General features: G+C 38.0%; 1 protein-coding gene and 2 long non-coding RNA genes across 16 annotated transcripts in view; 1 reads left to right on the forward strand and 2 right to left on the reverse strand.

Annotated features, from left to right (window-relative positions):
• LOC146396078 (uncharacterized) overlaps positions 1-24,052 on the reverse strand; it is a 1,511,729-nt gene that overhangs the window by 1,186,692 nt on the left and 300,985 nt on the right. The gene's annotated exons all lie outside the window — the stretch shown is intronic.
• The window catches only part of CATSPERT (catsper channel auxiliary subunit tau), a 144,013-nt gene continuing 129,595 nt past the window's right edge, over positions 9,635-24,052 (reverse strand). The window contains 4 exon segments of the mRNA XM_021075702.2: positions 9,635-9,866; positions 9,869-10,124; positions 13,798-17,358; positions 18,325-18,399. Of these exon segments, the coding sequence (XP_020931361.2) occupies positions 9,787-9,866; positions 9,869-10,124; positions 13,798-17,358; positions 18,325-18,399 (3,972 nt within the window). The 3' untranslated portion in view covers positions 9,635-9,786.
• LOC146396084 (uncharacterized) overlaps positions 10,803-24,052 on the forward strand; it is a 34,130-nt gene continuing 20,880 nt past the window's right edge. For 5 of the 14 annotated variants that reach the window (XR_014828919.1, XR_014828918.1, XR_014828921.1 and 2 more), the window contains exons 1-4: positions 16,427-16,561; positions 17,320-17,377; positions 20,065-20,125; positions 23,899-23,967. This is a non-coding gene — a long non-coding RNA (uncharacterized LOC146396084). Of the gene's footprint in view, positions 11,002-11,050; positions 11,087-16,426; positions 16,562-17,319; positions 17,378-20,064; positions 20,126-20,934; positions 21,038-23,800; positions 23,968-24,052 lie in introns of those variants that run through there. The other 9 variants (XR_014828927.1, XR_014828928.1, XR_014828923.1 and 6 more) reach the window with 6 other exon arrangements.

Here is a 24,052-nt window from a genome sequence, read left to right on the forward strand (position 1 = left end):
AGTAGTGATGAAAGTGGACATCATTGTCTTATTCCTGATCTTAGCAGGAATTCTTTCAGCTTTTGGCCATTGAGAATGGGGTTTGTCATATATGGCCTTTATTGTTTTGAGGTAGGTTCCCTCTATATACCCACTTTCTGGAGGGTTTTTTTTTTTTTTTTTCTTTTTCCTTTTTAGGGCTGAACCTGTGGCATAGGAGGTTTCCAGGTAAGGGGTCGAATTGGAGCTGTAGCTACTAGCCTACACCACAGCCATAGCAACACAGGATCCAAGCCACAATATGCAACCTATACCACAGCTCATGGCAATACCAGATCCTTAACCCAAGGCCAGGAATCGAACCTGTGTCCTCACGGATGCTAGTCAGATTTGTTAACTGCTGAGCCATGACAGGAACTACTCTGGAGGGTTTTTATCAGAAATTGCTATTTAATTTTTTCAAAAGCTTTTTCTGCATCTTTTGATATGATCATATTGTTTTTATCCAGTTTGTTATTCTAGTGTATCACGCATTGATTTGCAGATATTGAGAAATCCTGGCATTACTGGGATAAATCTCACTTGATCATAGTGTAAAATCCTTTTAATTTATTGCTGGATTTAGTTTGCTAGTATTTTGTTGGAGATTTTCAAATCTATGTTCATTAGTGATATTGGCCTGTAATTTTCTTTCTTTCTTTCTTTTTTTGTTTTGTGGTATCTTTGTCTGGTTTTGGTATCAGGGTGATGGTGGCCTCATAGAATGAGTTTGGAAGTGTTTCTTCTGCTGCACTTTTTTGGAATAGTTTTTTTGTTTTGTTTTGTTTTGTTTTGTTTTTTTGCTTTTGCCTTTTTAGGGCTGCATCTGTGGCATATGGAGGCTCCCAGGCTAGGTCTAATTGGAGCTGCTGCCACCAGCCTACACCACAGCTCACGGCAATGCCAGATCCTTAACCCACTGAGTGAAGGCAGGGATCAAACCTGCAACCTCATGGTTTCTAGTCAGACTCGTTTCCACTGTGCCAAGATGGGAGCTCCCTGGAATAGTTTCAGAAGGATAGGTATTAACTCTCCTCTAAATTTTTGATAGAATTTGCCTATGAAGCCATCTGGCTCTGGACTTTGGTTTGGCGTTTTTAAATCACAGTTACAATTTTAGTACTCGTGATTAGTCCATTCGTCCTTTTTATTTTGTCTTGGAAGATTGTATTTTTCTAAGAATTTGTTCATTCTATGTTGTCCCTTGTATTGTCACATAGTTGCTTGTAGTAGACTCTTATGAGCCTTTGTTTTTTGTGATGTCTGTTGTAACTTTTTTTTTCCGTTTTTAATTTTGCTGACTTGCGTTCTCTCCTTTTTTCTTTTCTTTTTTTTTTTCTTTTCATTTTTTGGGGCCTCACCCTTAGCATATGGAAGTTCCCAGGCTAGGGGTTGAATCAAAACTACAGCTGCTGGCCTATGCCACCACCACAGCAACACCAGATCTAAGCAGCATCTGTGACCTACACCATAGCTCATGGCAATGCCAGATCCTTAACCCACTGAGTGAGGTCAAGGATTGAACCCACATCCTCATTGGTACTAGTAGGGTTCGTCTCCACTGCCCCACAATGCTGATGCCTCTCTTTTATTCTCAATGTGTCTGGCTAAGGATTTATCATTTTGTTGTTCTTTTTTCTTTTCAAAGAAACAGTTTTTAGTTTCATTGATCTTTTCTATGGTTCTCTTTGTTTCTTTTTCATTGACATCTGCTCTGATCTTTATGATTTCTCTCCTTCTCCTAACTTTGGGTTTTGCTCGAGGTGCAAAATTAGGTTGTTTGAGATTTTCCTTGTTTCCTAAGGTAGGTTTTCATTGCTAAAAACTTCCCTCTTAGAACTACTTTCACTGCATCCCATAGGTTTTGGATTGTTGTGTCTTTATTGTCATTTGCTTCTAGGTATTTTTTAACTTTCTCTTTGATTTCTTCAGTGATCCTTTGGTTGTTTAGTCTTCACGTGTTTGTGGGGGGGGGGTTTGCAGTTTTTTCTTGATTTCTAGTCTTATATCATTGAGGTGGGAAAAGATGCTTGAAATGATTTGTTTCCTTACATTTGGAGTTAGGGTTAAGCCTGTTGTGACTCAGTGGTTAATGAATCCGACTAGGAACCATGAGGTTGCGGGTTCGATCCCTGACCTTGCTGAGTGGGTTGAAGATATGGCGTTGCCAGGAGCTGTGGTGTAGGTTGCAGACGTGACTTGGGTCCCGCATAGCTGTGGCTCTGGCATAGGCCGGCAGCTACAGCTCTGATTAGACCCCTAGCCTGGGAACCTCCATATGCCGAGGCCCCAGAAAAGGCAAAAAGATTTAAAAAAATTTTTTTTCTTAAATTTACTGAGGTTTGATTTTTGGCCCAGAATGTGATCTATCCTAGAGCATGTTCTGTGTGCATTTGAGAAAAATGTGTATTCTGCTGCTTTTGGGTGGAATATTCTATAAATATCTGTTAAGTCCATCTGGTTGAATGCATCATTTAAGGCCTGTGTTTCCTTGTTGATTTTCTGTCTATGATTTGTCCATTGCTATAAGTGGGGTATTAAAGTCCCCTGCTTTTGTGTTATTGTCAATTTCTCCTTTTAATGTTAGCAGTTGCCTTATATGTTGTTGTGATCCTACATTGGGTGTGTATATATTTATAATTGTTATATCTTCTTCTTGTATTCATCCTTTGATCATTATATAAAAACCTTTGTTTCATAATATTCTTTGTTTTAAGGTCTATTTTGTCTGATATGAGTTTGCTACTCCACTTTTCTTTGATTTCCATTTTCATGGGATATTTTCTTCTATCCTCTCATTTTCTATTTGTTTGTGTCCCTAGAACTGAAGTGGTTCTCTTGAAGGTAGAAAATATATGGGTCTTGTTTTTGAATCCATTCAGCCAGTCTGTGTCTTTTGATTGGGGCACTTAGTCCATTTATATTTAAGGTAATTATTGATATGTGTGTTATTACCATTTTATTAAAAACTTTTTCTTTTTTAGAACTTTGAATATATTTTGCCACTCTCTTCTGGCCTGCAGTGTTTCTGCAGAGAAATCAACTGATAGCCTTATGGGGTTTGCCTTATAATTATCTCTTTGTTTTTCTCTTGCTGCCTTTAGGATCCTCTCCTTATCTTTAACTTTTGCCATTTTTATTATGATATGTCTTGGTATAGTTCTGTTTGGGTTAAGCTTGTTTGGGGCCATTTGTGATTCCTGTATTTGAGTATCTGTTTCATTCTTTAGTTTGGGGAAGTTTTCAGCCATAATTTCTTCAAATGCATTTTCAATCCCCCCCCCCCACCTTTTGTGTGTGTGTGTGTGTCTTTGCCATTTCTTGGGCCACTCTCGTGGCATTTGGAGGTTCCCAGGCTTGGGGTCCAATCGGAGCTACAGCCACCGGCCTATGCCAGAGCCACAGCAACTTGGAGATCCGAGCCACGTCTGTTACCTACACCACAGCTCAAGGCCAGGGATTGAAGCTGCAACCTCATGGTTCCTAGTCAGATTTGTTAACCACTGAGCCACCACGGGAACTCATCAATCCCCTTTATTTTTTCTTCTCCTTCTGGAATCCCTATGTAGATTGGCCCACTTTATATTATCCCATAGATCTCTTATATTGCTTTCATGTTTTTTCATTTAGTTTTCTGTCTGCTGTCCTGTTTAGGTGATTCTTTTCCATTATTCTGTCTTCCAAGTCATCATTCGTTGTTCACTGCCTTTAATTCAGCTTTGTCTCTACAAATGAATTTTTAAATTTTTCTTGTCTCCTCCTTATTGTTTCTAGTTCCTTTTTAAAATAATCTGTGTTATTTTTGATATCTGTTCTTAATTCCTTCAGTATTTTCATTACCTCCTTTTTAAACTTGGTGTTTGTTAGGTGGCAGAAGTCTGTTTCATTGTTTGTTCCTTCTGGGGAATTTTCCTTTTCTTTTACAACTGGGAATTGTTCTTCTGTTTCATTTGCTTGTATTTTTCTTATATGAGTTTAAGGAAAACAATTATCTACTGTAGTCTTGGAGTGCTGTTTATATGTGGGAGGGTCCCTGGGTGGCTTGTGAGGGCTTACTCTTTTTTTTTTTTTTTTGGTCTTTTTTCGTCTTCTCTAGGGCCACCCCTGCAGCATATGGAGGTTCCCAGGCTAGGGGTCCAGTTGGAGCTGTAGCCACTGGCCTATCCCAGAGCCACAGCAACACCAGATCCAAGCCACATCTGCAACCTACACCACAGGTCAGGGCAATATCGGATCCTTAACCCACTGAGCGAGACCAGGGATTGAACCCACAACTGCATGATTCCTAGTTGGATTCGTTAACCACTGAGCTACGATGGGAACTCCCTTTTTTTTTTTTTTTTGACATGAGGGATGCTTTTGGTTTGGATGCTTGTTATCTCTTTCTTTAGTGTGTGCAGGCCACTGTTTACTTGACAGGAGGTGAGCAGGTATATAGCCTGCACGTGTTTCCAGGGAGCTGAGGGCAATGGGCAGGACCTGGTTGCCAGGCCTTGGTAGCGATGAGGACACTCAGGAAGGTGGGGGGAGCAGGCTGTTCCTGGTTTCAGGGGCCTGGGCAGTGGCAGTGACTCTCGGGGGGGAGGTGTCTATAGCCCTTAGCCTCAACAGCAGGCCACGTATATTTCCAGATGGATGAGAGCAACAGGTGGTACTCAGTTGCAGAGCCCTCCTTGGCAGTGACCTGAGGTGACTGGGTTGCAAGCAGTTCCTATTCATGTGACCTTTAGTGGGGGTGGGCTATGCCCAACTCGGGAGTGTGAGATGGCTGTGGCAGTTTGTGTTCATTCCTCTAGCCCATGCAAGAGGCACCCCACTGCCTGAGAGCCTGTATATTTGCAGAGAAAGTTGTTCCTATGGCGGTCCCATTCCTCCTCCTCTCACCCTCCCTAACAATGATGCCTTGCTTCTCTGGCAGGCCCAGGCCTCCTACCTCACTCCCTCAGCTGTGGTGCACTGCTCCTCAGCCCTTGGCACTCCTCTCCCTAGCTGTACAGGCTGACTCCACACAGTCAGTCCTAGTCCTCTCCCCAGAACTGACCTCCAAAACCTGAGTCTCAGCATGCAGCCCCTGCCCTAGTGTATCAGGCTGTGATGTCCTGGGTTGTGGTAGCAAAGATCTGAGTGGCTTTCTCTCTGCTTTGCCCTCCTCTGGCTGGCTGCTGCACTTTTCTCTGAGGCTTTGAGGCTACCCCTCCATCCTAGCTGATCTCCCCATCAGTTAGGTGTTCTTCCAGGGTGTGATTCCTTTCCTCTTTCACAGCTTCCTCTCAGGAGTGCTGGCCCCATCCTGATTCCTTTTCATCGCTTCTTGCTCTCTTTCCTTTTGTTCTACTGAGTTATGTGGAGGGTTTCTTGCAGTTTTGGGAGGTCTGAGGTCTTATGCCAGCATTTAATAGATGTTCTGTGTGAATCATTTGTATGTAGATTTTATTCTTTTTGATGTATGTGTGGGAGAAAATGAGTGCAACATCCTACTCCTCTGCCATCTTGATCCCATCCCCTCCCAGCTAGGTCCTTTTTTCTTTTCTTTTCTTTTCTTTTTTTTTTTTTTTTGGCTTTTTAAGGCCACACCCATGGCATGTGGAGGTTCCCAGGCTAGGGGTTGAATTGGAGCTACAGCTACTGCCCACAGCCATAGCAATACAGGATCTGAGCCACATCTGCAACCTATACCACAGCTCACGACAACACCAGATCCTTAACCCACTGAGCCAGGCCAGGGATCGAACCCACAACCTCAGTGTTCCTAGTTGTATTCATTTCCATATGCCGTGATGGGAACTCCCAGCTAGGTACTTTTTCTTGATAAGTCTGGCTTAGGGCTTATCAATTTTGTTGATCTTTTCAAATAACCAGCTTTTAGTTTCATTGATCTTTTCTATGGTTTTCTTTGTTTCTATTTCATTGATTTCTGCTCTGATCTTTATTTCTTTCCTCCTACTAACTTTAGGTCTTGTCTGTTCTCTCTCCAGCTGCTTTAGATGTAAAGTTAGCTTGTTTATTTGAGCTTTTTCTTGTTTCCTGAGGTAGGGTTGTATTGCTATAAACTTTCCTCTTAGAACAGCTTTTGCTGCATCCCATAGGTTTTGGAGTGTCATATCTTTGTTGTCATTTGCTTCTAGGTATTTTTTTAATTTATTCTTTTATTTCTTCAGTGATCCATTAGTTGTTTAGTAGCATGTTGTTTAGTATCCACATCTTTGTGTTTTTTGCCATTTTTTTCTTGTTGATCACCAGTCATATAGCGTTGTGGTTGGAAAAGATGCTTAATGTGATTTCAATTTTCTTAAAGTTACCGAGGCTTGATTTGTAGCCCAGGATGTGATCAATCTTAGAGAATGTTCCATGTGCACTTGAGAAGAATGTGTATTCTGTTGCTTTTGGATGGCATGTCCTACAAATATCTATTAAGTCCATCTGGTCCAATGCTTCATTCAGGGCCTGTGTTTCCTTATTGATTTTCTGTCTGGATGATCTGTCCACTGCTGTAAGTGAGGTGTTAAAGTCCCCCACTATTATTGTGTTATTGTCAATTTGTTTTTTAAGGTTGTTAGTAGTTGCCTATCTTGTGGTGAACCTATGTTGGGTGTGTAGATATTTAAAATAGTTATATCTTCTTCAGTTGATCCTTTGATCATTATGTACTGTCCTTCCTTATCTCTTAAAATATTCTTCATTTTAAGGTCTATTTTGTCTGATAAGAGTATTGCTACTCTAGCTTTCTTTTGATTTCCATTTGCATGGAATATTTTGTTCCATCCTCTCACTTTCAATTTGTATGTGTCCCTAGAAGTGAAGTGGGTCTCCTGAAGACTGCATATATATATATATATATATATATATATATGGGTTTTGTTTTTGTATCCATTCAGCCAGCCTATGTTTTTTGTTTGGGGCATTTATCCAATTAACAGTTAAGGTAATTATTGATATATATGTTCTTACTGCCACTTTATTAATTGCTGTGGATTTGTTTTGTTGCTCTTTTTTCTTCTCTTCTTCTCTTGTTCCCTCCTCTTGTGGTTTTATGACTGTCTTTAGTGTTGTATTTGAGTTGATTTTTCTTATTTGTATATCAATTGTAGATTTTTGGTTTGCAATTACTCTGAGGTTTTGATATAAGAGTCTATATACATATATACCCGAGATTGTTTTAAGTTGTTGGTCTCTTAATTGTAAGTGCATCTCCAGTGTCCTGCATTTGTACCCTCCTCTTCTCATGATTTCTGATTTTGGTGGATGATTTCGTACCTTTACTGTATATATACCTTTACTGGTCAGCCTTGTCATTTGTGGTATTTTTGTTTCTGGTTGCAGCCTTTTCTTTTCTGCCTAGAGAAGTTCGTTTAGTATTTGTTGTGAAGCTGGTTTAGTATTCCTGAGTTCCCTTAGCTTTTGCTTATCTGTGAAGCTTTTGATTTCTCCTTCAAATCTGAATGAGAGCCTTGCTAGGTAAAGTAATCTTGGTTGGATGTTTTTTTCCTTTCATCAAGTTAAGTATATCAAGCCACTCCCTTCTGGCCTGCAGTGTTTCTGCTGAAAAATCTGCCAATAACTTTATTGCGGTTCTCTTGTATGTTGTTTCTTTTCCCTAGCTGCTTTCAAGATTTTCTCTTGATCTTTAATTTTGGTCAGTTTGATTAGTATGTGCCTCGGGGTGTTCCTCCTTGGGTTTATTTTGTATGGTATTTGTTGTGCTTCCTGGATTTGAGTGAGTGGTTCCTTTCCCATGGTAGGGAAGTTTTCAGCTATTATCTATTCAAATATTTTTACTGTCCTTTTCTCTCTCTCTTCTTCTGGCACCCCTATAATACAGATGTTGGTGCATTTAATGTTATCCCAGAGTTCTCTATGAGACTCTCTTCATTTGTTTTCAATCTTTTTTTTCTTTTCTGTTCCACATCCTTGATTTCCACTGATCTGTCCTCCACCTCACTTCTGCCTTCTGTATTCTACTGTTAGCTGCTTCTAGTGAATTTATTTCAGTTATTGTATGTTGCATCTCTTCTTGCTTAAGTTTTATATCTCGTATCTCTTTGCTCAGTGTTTCCTGTAAGTTATCCATCTTTGCCTCCAGTTTATTTCCAATGTTTTGCATCATCTTTGGCATTAACAGTCTAAGGTCTTTTTCCTGGAGGCTGAGAATCTCCTGATCACTTAGCTGTTTTTCTGGGGTTTTTTCTTTCTCTCTTATCCGAGTTATAGTTCTCTGTCTTTTCATTTTTATAGGTTTTTGGTGTGGTGACCTTTTTACAAATAATTGAGTTGTAGCCTCTCTTAGTTCTGGTGTCTGCCCCCCTTTTGGCTGAAGTTGGTACGGGGCTTGCGATAGGCTTCCTGATGGGAGGGACTGATGCCTGCCCACTGGTAGGTGGAGCTGATTCTAATCCCTCTAGTGGGTGGGGCTTTGTCTCTGGGTGAGATTAGAGGTGGCTGTATGCCTGGGGGGTCTTTAGGCAGCCTGTTTCCTGGTGGGTGGTGCTGTGATCCCACCTGGATTATTGTTTGGCCTGGGGCCTCTCAGTGCTGATGAGTGGGGCCGGGTTTTCCCAAAATGGCCACCTCCAGAGAAACATAAGCTAATGAATATTCTTAAGAGCGTTGTTTCCAATGTCCTTTCTCCATAACAAGACACATTCACCCCCTGTTTTCCCAAGAGGTCCTCCAAGAACTGCAGTCAGGTCTGACCCAGTTTCCTATGGAGATTTTACTTTGCCTTGGGACCCAGTGCATGTGAAAGTCTGTGAGCACCTTTTAAGAATGGGGTTTCAGTTTCCCCCATCCCATGGAGCTCCTGCGCACAAGCCCCACTGGCCTTCAATGCCAGATGCTCTGGGGGCTTTCTTCCAATGCCAGATCCCCAGGCATGGGGACTTGATGTGGAGCTCAAGTAGGTGAGTCTCTGTAATACAGTTATTTCCAGTCTGTGGGGCTTCTCATCCGGGAGGTATGGGGTTGCTTATATCATGTAATTGCCCCTCCTACTTCTTGATGTGGCTTCCTCTTTGTCTTCTGGAGTAGGATATCTTTTTGAAAGTTTCTCATCAATTTGGTTGAAGATTGCTCAGCATTTGGTTGTAATTTTGTTGTTTTTAGGAGTGAAGTTGAGCTCCAGTCCTTCTATTCCTCCACCTTAATCCTGTTTCACAGCTAGGTACTTTTTAAAGCAGTTTTATACAGTTTCTTCCCAGGTTTTGTTATTAAAGAGGCCATTTCATACTTTTTCAAGTTAGAAAGTCTCTCCAGTGTATTAGAAACCTCAGGAATCAGCAGTATTAAACTTGTTCTTTATTATTCTTATAGTGTAAAAAGTTGTATTATCAGATGACATTGAAATTAATAGATGTTCTACAGGCCCACTGAATTGCATACTGTTGAATCTAGAGCTGAAGAGTTCAAGTATATTCATAACAAAAGGCTAAATAAACATAACTGCAAATAGCATGAAAACTGGGTGGTCAGGGATAATTTAGAGCATAGCAAAGATTTGGGAATCCAGAGAACTCTGGAGTGCTATTGTTATATTGTGAAAAGGGGGAAGACCTGGGAAATAAAACTTCACTAATGAATTTGTATTAATGTTTGTTCCCTAAGGTTCATAAACAAAAATGCATTTACATCAAGATAGTTTCTTTTTTATTTTAATTAAAACAAAATGGTTCCAACAAGATGAAATTTGGTTACCAAATTCTATCACACAAAAGACAGATTTCCAAACCATTTTGTTAATTGGAGGAATGATATTCTGTCTGTTGGCTTCACATATCATTCTGAACTGTTTAACATTTGGATAATATCACAAATGAGTGAACATTTTCCAGTATTCTCTTTTAATTTTTTTTTGGTCGCATTTTGTGGTTTTCATAATCTGAGACTGGATCATTTATATGAACTAAGCCTGCTGAAACCATTCGAGGACTTTTAAATTTTCCAGTATAGCTTTCTCCTCGTTTGTTAATCTCTGGAGCAGTATATGGTCTTGTAGTACATTTTAAGTGATTATGGCTGTCATCTGGGCTCCTTCCTAGCCTTGCTCTTGATTTCACTTTTTCAAGATGCTTAAATGAAGTCACATGTAAATCCTCAAATCTATCTGAACAATCCTAAATATTAAAGATAAAAGATCATGTTGGTGAGTTAAGTTTCTTAAAAGTACATTTTAGATTTATAAGAAATAAAGTTTGTCATATTAGCAAAGAATAAGAGCATTCAGATATTTCATAGGCTGTCCCCAAATTTAGACCCTATACTCAGTGTCTGCCATTGATACCATAAAAACAATACTTTAAAAATCCTATTGTTTAAAAGGATCTGTTATTTCAAAAGGGATGGTAGATATGAAGCTGGAAGCCAGAAAATCTTAGGGAAGATATTCTTAGAGGTTGGACTCCTGCACAAAGCCAACCCTCCTATCATTCTCCTCCAAAATATCTCTTCCCCAACCCCAAATATAATTTATGAACTTTTACTTTTTATATCATCAATGCTTTCATTCTTTAATAAAACACCTTCTTTAATATACATACACACACACAGAGCCCAGCATCTAAGAGTATGGTTATGATGTTTATACTAAAATATTAAACATTTTTGTGTACATTCTGAGACTAAACAAGTAAAACATTTAGGAAAATAACTGGAAGGATATACACCAAAATAATTTTTAAAATGATGATTGTGGTGGAATTATGGGCTTTAACTTTTTTTTTCAATTTTATATTTTATGATAAAAATATAATTTGCATGTACTCATAGGAGTTATTAATCTTTTCTCAAATTAGTTTGAGAAGTTTGTCCCTTGATGTGCTGCAGTGATGGCCACACCAAGGGAATGGGCCTGTTTTGATGTGGAGAGAAGGTGGGAGTGGATCAATGGAATTGGAAGGTAGGAGGAACTTGGGCAGGACTAAGAAACAGGGCAGCAAGAGAGAAGATGTACCAAAAAGCAAGTAGGAAGAGTCTACATTTTGGCCTGCATTTGTAAGTAAACATTTTTTCTTTTCCCTCTTATGTACATGGAAACAATTAGGTAAGCCACATTATGAAGGGAATTTCTGCTATACTGGTGAGTCACATACTTTTTGCTTCGAAGTTGACATAACTGCTTGAGTGCCCCTGGGAGGGCACGGAGACCACACCACTGGTTATTTTTCTGGAAGTTCCTTCAACTCAATTTCTCTTTCTTCTACTTTGATTGTTTTGGGAGATTTCCCGGACTTTAGAGAATGAGGTGAGCAAGTCTTTCTGGGGACCTGGAAAATGCCCTCTCAATTCTGTTGTCAATTTCACCAAAGAGAAAAGTGTAGGTACTGGTGGTTTAACAGGGAGAAATAAAAGATAACTATCTCCCTTGCCCACTCTTAGGATAAGAGTTCTGAGATCCTATATGATCCCATACCATATAACATAAACACAATTTCTTATTTTGCTTGGAAAAGTGATATTAAAGATTCTGCTTATATGAAAGAACTTGGGAAAATCTTTCCTTTCCAAAAACTATGAACCCATCTTCTACTTCCTTTTCTTTATTTGTACATACATGTGTGCATGTGAGTGCATGCACACTCACATACACACACACATGCACCTACTATTACTGAATTTAGAAAAGGGAATTCAGGAGTTCCCGTCGTGGCGCAGTGGTTAACAGATCCGACTAGGAACCATGAGGTTGCGGGTTCGATCCCTGCCCTTGCTCAGTGGGTTAACGATCCAGGCGTTGCCGTGGGCTGTGGTGTAGGTTGCAGACACGGCTCGGATCCCGCATTGCTGTGGCTCTGGCGGAGGCTGGCAGCTACAGCTCCGATTTGACCCCTAGCCTGGGAACCTCCATATGCCGCAGGAGCAGCCCAAAGAAATAGCAAAAAGACAAAAAAAAAAAAAGGAATTCAAAGTTGAGAGAATAAACTGTATTAGATAATATTTGCCCTGCTACTAATTTGCTTTACTATTTACTAAAGCAAATAATTTGCTTTACCATGGAAAACCAGTTCAAAGCAATTATTCTGAAATTAGATATGTTTTCTCATTCAAAGATAGAGTGAGTTACATTAAATTATCAACATAATATCATTTTAGAGTTTGTGAGTTTTCCCAACTGTGGGTAGTGCCTATTTATATATACTAAGAGAAGAGTAGTAGTCAGAATGTTGAAATAAGTCCCTTCCATTCCTACATTTTTTGTTTGTTTTTTTCGCCTTTTCTAGGGCTGCTCCCTCGGCATATGGAGGTTCCCAGGCTAGGGGTCTAATTGGAGCTATAGCCGCCAGCCTACTCCAGAGCCACAGCAACACGGGATCCGAGCCACGTCTGCGACTTACACCACAGCTCATGGCAATGCTGGATCCTTAACCCACTGAGCAAGGCCAGGGACCGAACCTGCAACCTCATGGTTCCTAGTTGGATTCGTTAACCACTGCGCCACGATGGGAACTCCCATTCCTAGATTTTTAACTTTGCTTTTGAATCGTTTTCATAAAGTCTAGTAGATTTATTTTCCTAATTGTTTTATGTTAATATTAAAAAATAGATTTGAATGCCCATCTTTCCTAGCCATGATATGACAGAGGGATAGTGATGAAAGAAAAGAGTAGAAGGCTTTTGTTTGTTTCAGTTTTTTTGTTTTTGTTGTTGTTGTTTGGGTTTTTTTTGTTTGTTTTGCTTTTTAGTGCCACACCTATGGCATATGGAAGTTCCTGGGCTAGGGGTCGAATTGGCCGGCTACAGCAACACTGGATTCAAGCCATGTGTCTGACATATGCTGTAGCTCCCGGCAATGCTGGATCATTTAACTAACTGAGAAAGGCCAGGGATAGAACCCACAACCTCATGGATACTAGCTGGGTTTGTTTCCACTGAGCCACAATGGGAACTCCAAGAGTAGAAGTTAAATTAATATTTTACAATTAATAATTGAGATTGTAAATTTTGCATATCTCTATTGCTTAGCAGAATAATTGGCACATAATAGGAGCTTCATATTTGTTTACTAAAACAAGGATAATTCAGTGATCTGAAAAAAGACTAAATATTTATATTTGTATCTGCATCTGCATGAAAAGACAATCCCAGCCTTTGTATAGTAAACAGCCACTACCAATGGTTGTTCAGGCTACCAACAGCCCCTGGCTGAGGGGTGAGTCAGGGCTGAAACAGCCAGTTCTCTGAAGACAGAACTGTCCGGTCCAGGCTGTGCCAGCCTTAAGAGTCTGCCTGGAGGAAAGAGTGTTTTTTTTCTAATTTGTGCTCTGTGGGTCTCCTTTATCTATTTTATACAAAGTCATTAACTGTGTTAACAGTCCCTTGATTTCTGATTGCATTTTGAATGAGATGAGGTGATATTGGAATGTCAGGAGAATTTTTTAAATGTAGAGGTCTGTAGGAATTCCCATCATGGCTCAGTGGTTAACAAATCCAACTAGGAATCAGGAGGTTGTGGGTTTGATCCCTGGCCTTGCTCAGTGGGTTAAGGATCCAGCATTGCCGTGAGCTGTGGTGTAGGTCACAGACACGGCTCGGATCTGGCGTTGCTATGGCTCTGGTGTAGGCCAGCAGCAACAGCTCTGATTAGACCCCTAGCCTGGGAACCTCCATATGCTGTGGGAGTGGCCCTAGAAAAGGCAAAAAGACAAATAAATAAATAAATAAAAATAAATGTAGAGGTCTGTATGTCTTGGGGCAGTAAAGGTCAACAAATACGCATACACATATACTCTAGAGTATCTAACAACTTTGTCAAATACAGGAATAAAAGACTTATTAGAAAAACATTATTACATGTATAGTTCTTCTTGCAGTCCAATGAAGCAATGTCCTTGGAACAGATTTTCTTAGAATTCTTGTGGTGGGCAGTGTGGTTGGTAATGTACTAACTATCTTGTTAAGTGTCTTTTTTTGTTTGTTGACATGGTCTCTTTCTTTTCGGACTTTGGGCTTTAGATTTTCTCTTTTTAATACTTCTGGGAAGAGGGATGGTTTTGAGTTTTTCTCAGCTACCAAAACTTTAAGAAACTGTAATTCAGGGACTTTGGCACATTTTTCATAGCAAAGTTCGTTTGGTTTTATATAAAGAGTTTCTATTTCCTCTCTGTTATGTGAAAATGTTAAAAAATGTTGTTTTTTATTATTATTATTATTTCCTCTCAATCTCTGACGATACTGTTCTTCTAATTTTGATTCCTCTCCAGCCTCTGAATTAGGCCGAGTTAAAGTGTTATAATGTCTAGAAGGAAAAGTGAATTTGTTTATGGGTTCCTCATCTTCATTTGACATCTTACAATTAGGAATTCTTGGATACCATGACAGTATTGCTTCAGGTTTTTCCTGTACTATCAATTTATAAGTGTTACTGTGTTCCTTTTTGTCAAGGGACTTTGTTTTCAGTGTCTTTTCAAAGCAAGAATTTGGTTGAGTTATTTTTGATTTATCACTCCAACTATGTGGATCTCGAATCTCTGTTTTAAAATCAAAATTTTCTGCTTGAGGAGGCTGCATAAAACCATGTTCTTTCCTTTGTTTCTTAAGCACTATATCCATAAGTCTTTCTGATGACTTATTTAATGGAATCACCTGGGTATTTTTGTTGGATGGTTGTACCTTAATTAAACTCAGTGTTTTAGGTGCTGTAGGATGTCTTTTCTGTTCCTTCATTATTGGTGAACTCTCTTTAAAACTCTGTAAGGAGCTGGGTTTCTTTTCTTCCTTCCTGGACAACTCTATTTCTACAAGTCTATCCTCAGGAAACTTTTGTAAAGTGGTTTTCTGAGTAATTTTTGAATATTTATTTTGCTTTTCTGAACACTCCTCCATAAATCGATTTTCATCTCTTAAAGACAAATCTGGCTTTATACATTTTAATGGCAAGGCACTAGAATTAATCGTATTTATGTGCTGGCTGATCTCGTCTAATTGCCTTTCTGAGATTTGTCCTGATTTTGACAGGTTTTCTATAAAAAGGCCCTGGAGGTGTTTTCTTAAATCAGCTTTTAGATCTAAGAGTTCATTTTCTGATAAAGCTGTAAGATAGTTTTGTAGAGATTTATTTAAAGGATATTTCATGTTTATTTCAAGCCTACTACCAAAACTCCCTCTTGAAATATCTTGTCTTAATTTGCAAATAGATATTGAGGCACTTTTAGCTCTTAGAGAAGATATGTTTGAATGTATAGGTTCAGATTCTCTCTCTCTAAATAAACTGTTGTCTGAAAGGTTTTTTAGGAAATAGTTTTGGAGAATTTCATTTAAAAAAGATTTTAGCTTTATTTCTAAATGTTTGTCTATGAAATAATGATTAAAGTTATTTACAAAAGACATGATTTCTTTTACAGTTTCTGAATATTTCTCCAGAAATACATTTTGCCCCTTTGGTTCTGCTTTCTCATTCATCAAACATAGATTTTGATAGATTGTTGGTAAGTCCTCTTTGGTGATATGTCCTGATTCTGAAAGCTTTTCTACAAGGTAATGCTGGATATGTTTACTTAATTCAGATTTTAAATTTTTTATTTCTGACTCCGAGAGTTCTTCGAGAAATACACGCAGTTTTGGACTCAAAATAGGTTTTCTGTCTAATTTGTTTGCTTTATCAAAATTCTCTTTGATTTCTTCAAGGTCTTCTCTCTTAGTTGGAAAGGGATGTTCAATTAGTCTTTCTAATTCTTCTTCTGTTTGTCTGTTTTTGGATTGACTATATTTGAAAAAAACATTAAATATGTTTTTCAAAAATGATTTTAACATTATTATATCAGAGTCATTAAGTTTATCCATTAATGAGTTACTTAAATTTTCTAAAGTAGAACTTAGATCATTTTCTTCTCTATCAAGCTTCTGACCATTACTTGGCACACATGTTTTTTTATCTGGTTTTAATTGATATTTTGAATCTTGTGGGGATGTATTTTGGCCTTTGTCTATGAATTCAACTTTATTAAAAGAAAAAGTGGCATCTTTGTGAATGATGGGTATATTCTGCTCTGCAAGAGGTTGTTCTGTTTTGCTTTTGATTTCTGAATAATACTCTGTGGAATACTTTGGCTTTTCTTCAGCAAAAGCTGCTTCTGTATCCAGCAAAAGACTCTTTTGGTATTCCTTATCTAATTCTATCACTTTGATTATCCCTGATTCTAAAAGAGTATCTACAGGAAATGCTTGTATTATCTGACTTATAACAGATTTGGCTGGCAGAAATTCTATTTCATTATTGTTTTCTTCAAAGTGAACAAGACCATTGGAAGACATATTCTCCCAAGCTGTGGATAATTGACTCCATGAGTTTGTCTGTGTCTCATTCAGTTCTTTCGCTCCTATCCCCAGCTCTGAGAAGATTGATGCAGTGAATATTTGCTTTATAACATAATCATGTACAAGCCTATTCAAATCTGGTTTAGAGCTAGACACTTCACTTTTTAAATGTTTCTTTTTGAAACTACTCTTTTTTTTAATTGGAAAATCTATCTCACCAGCCTCTGAATGTTTTTCAGAAACAAGTTCCTCTTTCACCTCTGGAGAATTTCCTGTTCCACCTTCTGAAAGTGAATCTACGGTAATATCCTTAATTATTTGACTTAAAAGAGAGTTTGAATTTAAAATGCCTCCTTCTGAAAGCCATCTATTTATATCTTGATTTTTTTCAAATACTTTGCCTTCCAAACTACTTGGTCGTTTATCATGAACACTCAGAAGTGGAGAACTATGACATTTCTTTCTTGCTTCAGTGTCCACAGCAATGTCTGATGTAGAAAATAATCTATCAGAAAGGTCTTGCAGATTTTTACTCAAAATTGACTTGAGCACCATTGATTGTTTTAACTTTTCTATGTGGGAGGTAAGACTTAATGATTTTGAGAGGCGACATCTATTGATGTTTACTTGTCCAGTCATTGATGGTTCTCCTTCAAAGTTTGGTAGAGATACATTTGGTAGTCTTTCCTTTAACTTATTATCTAAAGCCTTTACTGGGGCAATACCAGGATGATGGGCTAAATTATTATTAGAGTCTAAAGCTTTTATTGTGATGATACTTGGATCACCAGCTAATTTATTCTTAGGATCTGAAGTCTTTACTGTGGTGATACCAGGATCACTGGCTAACTTATTATTGGTGTCTGAAGTCTTTATTGAGGTGATATCAAGATTATGGGGCCTGATTTTATCTGCAGGTCTTGAAGTTTTTGAATGTATTGGGTAAGGAGGGTCTTGGTCTTCATGTTCTATCACCTCTGCACTTAAAATAGTTCCACATTTGAACATATCTTGGTCTTTCCTTTTTCTGACTGACATTTTGTTGTTTATATTCCTTAGAAAAGGATCAAAACCGTTCTTGATGTTGAATTTCTGGAACTGTAATATTAAAAAAAAGGTAAGAAATTCTGAAGCATTTATTTTGAATTTATAATAAAATTTCTAGTTAATTTTCTTGGAGCAATCTGTCAGTTTATCTGTTCATCTTCCTACCTTCTACAAAAGATAAACAACTTTAATTATTTAAAAATATTTGAAATTGGAATAATAATGAGAATTTTTAACATGAAATTTTCAAATTCCTTATTTTGATACTCTGTTGTATTCCAGAGCTTTTTGCTACCCGGAATATTTTTAAGTACTTAAAAGGTACTCATAACTAGTTTTTTTTTTTTTTTTTTAAGAACTCAATTTCCAGTGTTAGCTGCACTTGCTTAAACAGTGGCTAACATCAGGAGCTAAGTCCTATCCATATAAATATTTTAGCAGTAATGTGGGTAATTTTTTGAAATGTAAAGCAAGTAGTAGATAGTCCATTAAAAGTATCATAAATATTCTCTAAAGACTGACTTGGGAGCATAGATCATCTGCCTTCAAGTCTCCAAGTTTTAACATGTTACAGTAGAATCTTGCTTTTTGATAAGTATTATATATCCCTCAGAAATGGTAGAGAGTAGTATAACAATTCTAGATTACAGTGAAATTTCAGTGTAATACCCATAGGCAATTTTGTAGCTCTGGAATCAGGCTATTCTATCATTGAAATAGCCTTCAAAATGAAGGCTCTTATTCAAACTCTTTTTCCATACAAGTTCTCCATTATCCAGTTGAAAAAAAAAACAAAAAACAAAATGTGAAATAATCATCCTAGCATTTGTTCTAGTTTGTATGGTTTTCAAATGCCTAATGATTGAGATTCATTAGGTCAAAGGTGGGGCCTGTAAAGACAGGTGAGTGTTTCTAATGGGTGTAGTCTGGCTTTCAAACCACTGAATTACCTAAAGTATTGCAGAAACCTAGTATTTATGTATAATTGATATTGGGATAAGAAAACTCAGGACTCACCTGATAGTTTGGTTTGAATTCTATATATTCTGGACTGAAAGATGGTGAAATATATTCTTTTGGTGAAAAAGCCACCTTATAAGAAGAGAAGTTTTAATTTTAGACTGCTTGTAATGAGAGGATATTTCAAGAGATAATTCTATTCATTCAGTAGTTATTGAAGATATTAAACATTAAAAACTAAATAAGTTTTTTCTCATAACTATTATAATGTGCCAATCATCAAAAAAAATTTATGTCAGATATATACATATAAAATCTTAGCTTCCCTGATACCATAATATTCACCCTATTGAATTTGTAAAATCAAAGCAATAGTTAGCAACTTCAAGCAGAAAGAAAAGTGGAAAGGAAAATAGAATTGTTGTAACAAATTAAACTAATTTTAAAAGCTGTGAAATACTTTAGATAATAAATGGCATCTGATGTTATACTGAGAGAGCGTTTTTAATGACTCTCAACCTGTAATTGTTTTGTTGTTGCTGTTGTTGTTTTTTCTTTGCCACACCTGTGGCATAGGGAAGTTCCCAAGCCGGGGGTTGAAATCCAAGCCACAGTTGAGACCTATGCCACAGTGGCAGCAATGCTGGATCCTATAGTGCACTGTGCCAGGTGGGGGATCAAACCCATGCCTCCACAGTGACCCAAGCCTTACAGTCAGATTCTTAACCCACTGTGCCACAGCAGGAACTCTTCAATCTGTAACTATTAAATGGGTACTTACTGCCTGAGGAAACATTTGGTCAATCAAGAACAACTGAACCTTTAGAAATGGAAGACACTTTAGAAATAATTAAGTCCTACTTTTTGTTTTACACAAGAATCTTTAATTAAGGTCATTGCCTAAATTACCCACATGATTAGCAGCCTAAATATAGACATCCTAAAATTTTAACAGGTGTTCCTACCACCACATAATGAAGACTGCAGTGAAGAAGAATGTTGCCTAGAAGCATCATAATGTGCATTCACACTTCCAACTCATCTTAAGAAGACTTGACACTATCTCTCTGTAGCATACTTAGTACTATAAACCACTTTCCTATATATTGTTTCCTTCAGTCTGTAAAGGTTCATTATATATCAAATCAGTAAAGTAACAATTCAATGAATGACACTTTTATAAGAAGTATTTTTTGGCTTGAGTATTCATTAATATTAAGCAGTTACTAACATGACTTTATTCTTAAACCTTCAGCACTTTCCCATGTATTGTTATTCACTGTTCTTACACACTGACTCTAAATATTTTCTGTATCTCAATATTCCCCACTATAGTCTCTTTCCAGTCCAACTCTGAATTCCAAAAATACATCTCATACTTTTCCATACCTGTTCTTTTGCTTGAATTTTCCAAAATCTTCCTTAAAATCAGTTTAAATTCTAACATTTGAAAGTTCATTACTTTAAATGAATTCAGTAGAAAGGTAAAATTAGAAATGTATGATATGTATGACAAGGAAGTGGAAAAATAAATAGTAGAAAACAATATTATTTCATTTTTCTAAAAAATACGAAACAGGAGTTCCCTGAAGGCTCAGTGGGTTAAGAATCCAGCATTGTCACTGGTGTGGCTTGGTCACTGCTGTGGCGTGAGTTTAGCCCCTGGCTCAGGAAGTTCCACATACCATGGGCTTAGCCAAAACACCCCCTGCAAAACAAATAAATAAAAATACCCCCCTAGTATATGCATGGAAAACTACAGGAAAGGATACAAAATACTAACATTGTCTTTTTAAGGGAGTAACTCTGGAGGAGAAGAGAGAGGACACTACTAACTTTAATTCTGCATTATGATTAGGTGAGTATACAATACATTTGTAACAAAATCCAGGGTAGTTATATTAGAGGGAAATGCTCAGGATGCTAGAAAAGGACAACAAAACGAGCCAATAGAGGAGCTTCAAAATGGTAGAACGAACATGTGTGTTTACTTTCTTCTACCTCCCAAGGTTCCAGTAAATTAAAAGAAAATAGTAACTCCAGAAGAAAAAAATCTGATGACAAATTGAAATTATAATGGAGCAATCATAGTTCAGGCACACAAAAACAAAGTCAGGGGACCAGTGAGGATCTGATCTCATATATGTCTCTGTGCCACTGAAAAGAGCTTTGTCTGAACTGTACCAGACCCAAGGACACTGCTGGTGGTACTCATGACAACACTTGCCAGCTGCATACTTATGGTCTTAATGTCTCCCCTTGTAACTTTCCAACCATTTCAGATCCCAACCAATCCTTACTTAACAAGCACTCTTACTTTTTGCCAGCTCCGATCATAATTCTTTTTTTTTTTTTTTTTTGCCTTTTCTAGGGCTGCTCCTGCGGCATATGGAGGTTCCCAGGCTAGGGGTCTAATTGGAGCTGTAGCCGCTCGCCTATGCCAGGGCTACAGCAAGGCCAGATACGAGCCACATCTGTGACCTAAACCACAGCTCACAACAACGCCGGATCCTTAACCCCCTGAGCAAGGCCAGGGATCAAACCTGCAACCTCATGGTTCCTAGTCAGAGTCGTTAACCACTGAGCCATGACGGGAACTCTCCAGTCATAATTCCTGATAAGCAACTCATGTAACTAATTGTGACCTTGAATTTTTTACCTTTATAGGCCTTCCCCATTTTGCAGCCAAGTGGAACACAATTCAAGGGGTTGCATCTTGTTTCCCAGGCTACACAGTCCAAACAGACCCCCAATAAATACCTTTTTATTTTAATCAGGTCTCCATTTCTAAAGTTTTGGTTAACAAATTCCAAATCAGTAAGGTGATCAGTAAGGTAGAGACACCAGGATCCAGAAATTTGAGAGAGTTCAGAAAATATGAATGCAGATGAGATTGACCTAATGGGAAACTCCCATCAAGAAAACTAGAGCTGTAAACAACAGGAATCAGGCAGGCCTGAGAAACAATAAATTCAAGGTCATCATATACAATGAGTATCTTAAAACAGAGGCAGACTGAGCTGATAGGTATTTAACTGACCTTTATCCTTTTCCTTCTTCCTTCCTGGACTAGACTGTGATTCCTGGAACTATAGAGTCCATTCCATTTTACCTTATAATAACATACACATGCTAAGGCTACATTCCAGAAAGAAAGGACACATGGGTCCATGATGACTCATGAAACCACTGTACTACAATTTAAGGCAGTGTTTCTAACTTCTTGTTACAGACAAATTTACTGATCTAACAAATTCCACATATGCTGAGTCTATTCATCCACAATGGAATGAAACTAGAAATCAGTAAGAGAAGGAAACTGAAAAATCTCAAGTATGTAGAAACTTAACACAGTCGCAGTAGGTACACCCAGTGCCCAGAGCTTGGTTTCTAAATATCATTCTCCAGTAAAACAGCCAGGTCCCCTTAGAGAAATAATTGATTCTAGGACTGGGGTAAGAAAAATACAGGATAAGCCTGGAATGTCTTATGGTACTAAAACGTAAGAAAGTGCTCAGAAAACAAAACTGACAAGGGCATGTCCAGGCACACAGGACACACTGAAAAAGGTACCATTAGCCAAAGCAGGAAAAATTTATACAACAAACTACTACCATATTGGATTATAACCCAAAATATAAAATAAATATACATGAGTTTATACTCATAGAAATAAATTATATAAGTAAATGGGGGAGAAGAGACAAATCTTTCTCACATAAGAATTCCAAAAAAACCACAAGTAGATACTTGCCCATCCAAGAAGTAGAGCTTAATCCTTGCCCATTACCTACCACCCACACTTATATACACTTGAGGGTGAGCTAGACTTACTTCCAAAAATCAGAGCAGTGAATGAGAAAAACAGTAACTTCACTGTGGAGAAGCCTGGAAATTACTATCTAAATACATGGTGAAGGCAAATATCACTACCATCGTCTTGAGGATATCAGGAACCCCAGAGTGATGTGCTGAGACAGGCATTTCATCACTGCGCTATTTTCCCCTCAAACTCATAACCCAAATTTAATCATGAGAAAAACTCCAGACAAGCACATATTTGGGGCCATTATATAGGATACCTGGCCAGTGCTTGTCAAGATTGTTGAAGTCATGAAAAGAAACAAAACCAAGGAAAATAAGAAACTGTCACAGACCAGAGGAGTCTGGGAAGGCATGACAACTAAATATAATGTACTGAAACCTGGAGCAGAAATAGAATATTAATGGACAAAATGGTGAAACCCAAATAAAGTCTGGAGTTTAGTTATTAGTAATGTACTGTCAGCTTCTTAGTTTTGGCAAATGTACTACGACGTAAGATGTTAACAATGTTAACAAAAGTGTTGGTGAGACTGTGGAGAAAAGAGAACCCCTGTGTGGGAACTACAGATTGGTATAGCCACTATGGAAAACAGTATGGGTTTAACTATGGGGTAGTTAAAAATGCTATTTGATCCAGCAATCCCATTCTGGCATATATACAATGGGAATGAAAGTACTATCTTAAAGAAATACCTGCACCCCTGATTCACTGAAGTTTTATTCACAACAGCCAAGACATGGAAATAACCTACATGTCCATTGATTGATGAATAGATAAAATGTGGTATATATAAATATATATTTATACACACACATACATACACACCACACAGTAGAATACGATTGACCACAGTAGAATACATGGACCTTGAGGGCATTATACTAAGTGAAATCAGTCAAACACATGATGTACATTCTCACTTACATGTGGAACGAACCTAACAATGCCAAACTTGTACAGAGTAGAATGCTGGTTGCCAGGGGCTAGGAGGTAGGGGAAATGGGGAGACATTGGTCAAAGGGTACAAACTCCCAGCTGTAAGATGACTAAGTTCTGGGATCTAATGTCTATTATGGTGACTATAATTAGCAATATTTTATTACATATTTGAAAGTTGTTAAAAGAGTAGATTTTAAATGTTAACACCATACATACACACACACACAAAGGTAATTATGTGAGGGGATGGAGGTGCTAACCTTAAGGTGGTAAACATTCTTCACTATATACATGCATCAAATCATCACATTATCCCTCTCAAACTTATGTGTGTCATGTCAATAATGTCTCAGTAAAGGGGAAAACAAGAAAATAACAGGGGAAAGTTGATGAGGGGGCGTATGGGAGTACGAGTAGAAACATACGTATTTATCTCTTTGTGGCTGGCTTATTTCACTTTGCACAATGTTCCTGAAGTTTATCCACGTTGTAGCATGTGACATGATTTACCTTTTTCAGAAGCCACATAGTGTTCCACTGTCCATATGCACCGCATTTTCTTCATCTATTTACTGTTAGTGGATGTTTGGGTTGCTTCTACCCCTTGGCTATGGTGAATAATGCTGCAGTGAACATGGGTGTGCAAATATCTTCTTGAGACTTTGCACTGAATTATTTTGGATATGTACCCACAAAAGTGTGATTGTTGGATCATATGGTAACTCTATTTGTAATTTTTTAAAGGAACCTCCATACTTTTTTTTATAGCAGCTGCACGATTTTACATTTCACCCAACAGTGCACAATTGTTCCAATTTCTCCACATCCCTGCCAACACTTGCTGTCTTTTGTTTCTGGGATAACAGCCATCCTGACTGGTGTGCAGTGGTATCTCATGCTGATTTTGATTTGTAGTTCCCTGATAATTAGTGATGGTGAGTATCTTTTCATATACTCGTTGGCCATTTGAATATCTTCTTTGGAGAATTATCTACTCGTGTTTTTAGCCCTTTTTTGTCT

Source organism: Sus scrofa, chromosome 15 (genome assembly GCF_054392235.1).
Source record: "Sus scrofa isolate SSC_HxYL_T2T_F1_AM1 chromosome 15, Sscrofa_HxYL_maternal_Yorkshire_Landrace_v2.0, whole genome shotgun sequence".
In the NCBI taxonomy this organism is placed as follows: domain Eukaryota; kingdom Metazoa; phylum Chordata; class Mammalia; order Artiodactyla; family Suidae; genus Sus; species Sus scrofa.